General features: G+C 35.8%; 1 protein-coding gene across 2 annotated transcripts; it reads right to left on the bottom strand.

The window, feature by feature from the left end:
* Positions 1-2371: 2371 nt before the first annotated feature.
* On the bottom strand, positions 2372-3487 carry LOC129744961 (uncharacterized). Of its 2 annotated transcripts, XR_008737047.1 has the most exons (4): positions 3355-3487; positions 3224-3296; positions 3084-3152; positions 2372-2997 (listed from the first exon to the last, which is right to left on the bottom strand). XR_008737047.1 is itself a non-coding variant. In XM_055737782.1 (3 exons), exons 1-3 carry the CDS (start codon positions 3239-3241, stop codon positions 2767-2769), a joined length of 318 nt encoding a protein of 105 aa, XP_055593757.1. In that variant the 5' UTR covers positions 3242-3440; the 3' UTR covers positions 2372-2766. The 2 variants fall into 2 exon arrangements, 1 of the variants encoding a protein (XP_055593757.1); XM_055737782.1 differs by having other exon boundaries at positions 3224-3440.

The raw sequence follows: 3487 nt of genomic DNA, 5'->3' as shown, positions 1-3487 counted from the left end.
GTTGGGATGGGTGAAGTTAGCCGTTCTTTTGGGTGAAATTTGTTGTTTTTCCGTAAAGGACAGGGATTACTGGATTTTGTGGCGGAGCCACACAAAAATATGTAACAGACGGTTACATTACCCCATCGTCCCTTCTCAAAATGAATGAACTTTCATTCATTTTGTTATGAGAGAGATGAATGCAACAGTCCAATTGAAATAATTTATTTTGATCTAATCAAAAGAATATTTCTTTACTATGGGGTCATTTTAAACGAAGTACCTATATCTCAATCATCACTTGATTGGAACAGTATCGTTTGTTTCAGTGTAGCAATTTTACTGACGGTCACTCACGACAACGTCAAGTTACTGAGTGTTTCGTTGACGGTCACTCTTGACAAACGTCAACAACGAAAGGGGGAATGAAAAAATTCAATGTAAACATTGGAGCTGGTATCCGATCATTCTTCGGGAATCTATTCGGTTCAAATTTCACGGTAAGTACCCTCTAAAAGTTGATTGTTTGCTAATTTTAGTTAATTAATCAGTTTTTCTATCTCTTTTCTATTTTCCAGCTTAAATTGCGGAGAGGGATAAGTCCGGAAGAACCCGATTGTAAGAGAAGTGTTTGATCCTTTCAGCTTGATTTGCTTCAACATTTCCGAATATAGGATAACAAAAGTTGAGCAATCTTCGTTTATAATTTTTTTTTTCTGTGTCTTTTTCCAATATTCGCATCACAAGGACCGCGGTTCCAGGGACGGAAGAAAACAGACAACAATCGGTTTCAGGTAGGTTTTATGTATCATCACAATTAGTGAGTAGATACTTTCTAATACTTTCATTTTTCCAGTAGCTGAGCATTAATTCGGTCACGGTGAAGAACCCAGTTGACTTCCCGGACAAGCTCTAGTGCCATACTAATAAGGATCCGTTGAAGGAAAAACGATGGCGGATATTCCGTTCTGAAATCAGGAATCGCAACAGTTTTAAACCAAAAGTGTTTCATATTTTACTTTTTTCAATTCCAAATAAATAAATTGCATATAAAATTTTCCTTTTTATCCAAAATTCCCTTTTCAATGATTCTAGTTACATTCGACGATCGACTGATGAATAAATTCGATAATTCTACGCGTAAAGCTGTTTGAGGCATTTTCAATTATGTTTATGAGATTCCCTTTTGTAATAACATTAATTAGGTTTCAGGGAGTTCTTGATAGAATAATTTACTATGACTTTCTCATTCATTTTTCGCCAGATTAGACAATTGTAACTTAGGCGTAGGTTAGATTGAGGGTGAATCTCAAATCAATCTAGAACTATTTGAAACTTCCGAAAACACAATCAAAATAATTTTTATTGACTTTTCAAAACTCAGTTATTCATTTTGACACCAACAAATTTTTCTATTTAGAAAATCAAAACAATGAAAAAACATCTAAGACCAGAAGTTTTGTTTCTTCCTGGAGGTGGTTTATGTAAAGAAAATTTTATCAAGCTACAAAAGTTTTGTGCAAACGTGACTTCTAATTGGTCAGTGCAATTGATAAAGAACAATTCAAGTTTTACCATCTTTACAAAATCATATTCTAAATATTTACAAATTTAAATAACCGTATCTAGTAATAAATAATAGTAATGAACAAATTATAATAGTTTCTAGTTATTTTGGCCATTTTTTTGGTGATCTTAAAATCATCTTCGAATTTCCTTTGCGGATATTTTTCATCACACTTTGCATGCTAAGCATGCCACTAAAATCGTTTGAACTTGTTAGAAATTTGTACAAGAAAATCTTTTTCGTCCGTATAGTATTTTTCACTTTTTGATTCACATTCTGTGTTCATTTCCAGTTCGATTCAAATCCAATTTCAATTCTGAAAACAAAAAAGAATATTAATAGGGTAATTAAGATTTTCAAAATATAATAATAGGGAAACTGTTATTTGCACATCGCTATAAATAATCTATTTTAATAAACTGATAGATGATATTTTCATCAGTGGCAAAGAGCCGACCTTCGAAGTAATTCGAAGATCCAATAATGCAAAGATTTCGATGTTCCAACATATTTGTATGACGTGATATAAGTCTTTTCACAAAATACCAACTCAAAACTCTCTGTTATCAGATTCACGATCGTTAGAAGAACGATTCAATAGCCTAACAGGAACTGTTACTATTCCTCCCTCCGGGATTTTGGGGAAATGTACCGTTGCTAAATTTTTTTGCGGGCGCCAATTGTAACACGGAGTTAGCTCAGTGGGTGGGGATTTGGGAAAGGTAAACAAATGGGAACTCAGGGTCGTTTTGATGATGCAACGCGACACTTCCTTTCCGCGGAACTCGCAGCGGAGTGATCCAGTTAGAATCGAGTCGACCAGGGGCGTACACGGGTGATTACTTCGCATGCTAGCAACCAGTCCACACTATTAATGAACATTAAATCGAGGCGGGCAAAGCATGTAATCTCATGAAAGTGAACTTTTAAGCAAATGATTGGAAAAACGAATATGAATTTAAGAAAGGTGTAAATCAACCAATTATCTCTTGCAAATTACTAAAGCCTGAATTTGTATACAAACATAATGTTGGGGTTTATTTTAAACAATTTTTGGGAAGGTGACGTCACATTTTCATTTTAGCATACTTGCGGTTTTCTTCTTCGTACTTAGCTGCAGCATGCAGCGGAACCGTTGAACGATGTTTGTAAGCCAGTAGGTTGAGTCGACGGAATTCCATCGAAAGTTGATAGGGTTGTTTTCAACGACGAAGATAGCTTCAGCAGGCCTCTTTCCGGCGTCCCGGAAGAGCCTGGAACTTGTTGTTGATGATCTCAGCTTTTACCAAGCACCGGGAGGGCTTCGTCGACAACCTTGAAGTGGCGAGCAAGGTTAGGGTTGTGGTCTCTTCTGTCTGCTTCTGGATTTGGGTTTCTAGTGCCGCTGTGCGTTCTAGCTGGACGATGTTACTGGAGAAAAAGCATGCGAACAAGAAAAGGCCCTCTTGGACCTGCCAAGTAAGGTTATAATACTAGCGACTAAATAACATCGTCCACGTGGTTCACAAATTGTTTTGTTTTACACACAAACATTTACCTTTTCTTTTAAATGTGTTTTGTTCTGCTTAACGTTCACAATGTGTTGTTCTTTTAACGATTTTTTTGGCTATAACATATTTACATAAAACTTTTAACATGTGCTTTTCGACTTCAATGTTTCGTTCTTATTTTACTAACCGTACTATTTTTCCGCATTTTAATTTACACTGTACTAATCATTGTACTTTTAATGTGTTTTTGTTTTTGTACTCTAGAATAAGTAGAAATAGGTTAATCAATTTACACCATACAATTTAATAAATTTTTACTTTAACGACACAAGACGCGCACTACTTTTCTTTAACGAGATCACAGACAGAAAGAACATGCTCAGTGGTGCCAAAATTCGCGAGACCTACAATTTCGGCCGACGCCCATACATCCTGCAAAATTACATGGTGC

The sequence above is a fragment of the Uranotaenia lowii genome, chromosome 2, assembly GCF_029784155.1.
Source record: "Uranotaenia lowii strain MFRU-FL chromosome 2, ASM2978415v1, whole genome shotgun sequence".
NCBI classification, from domain to species: domain Eukaryota; kingdom Metazoa; phylum Arthropoda; class Insecta; order Diptera; family Culicidae; genus Uranotaenia; species Uranotaenia lowii.
Note: the sequence above shows the minus strand (reverse complement) of the source record. Positions and strands in the feature narration are given on the sequence as shown.

Coding starts and splice junctions, on each gene's coding strand:
- LOC129744961 (XM_055737782.1), bottom strand. Junction 2,998..3,083: donor AAACACATTTAAAAGAAAAG/GTAAATGTTTGT, acceptor CTTACTTGGCAG/GTCCAAGAGGGCCTTTTCTT.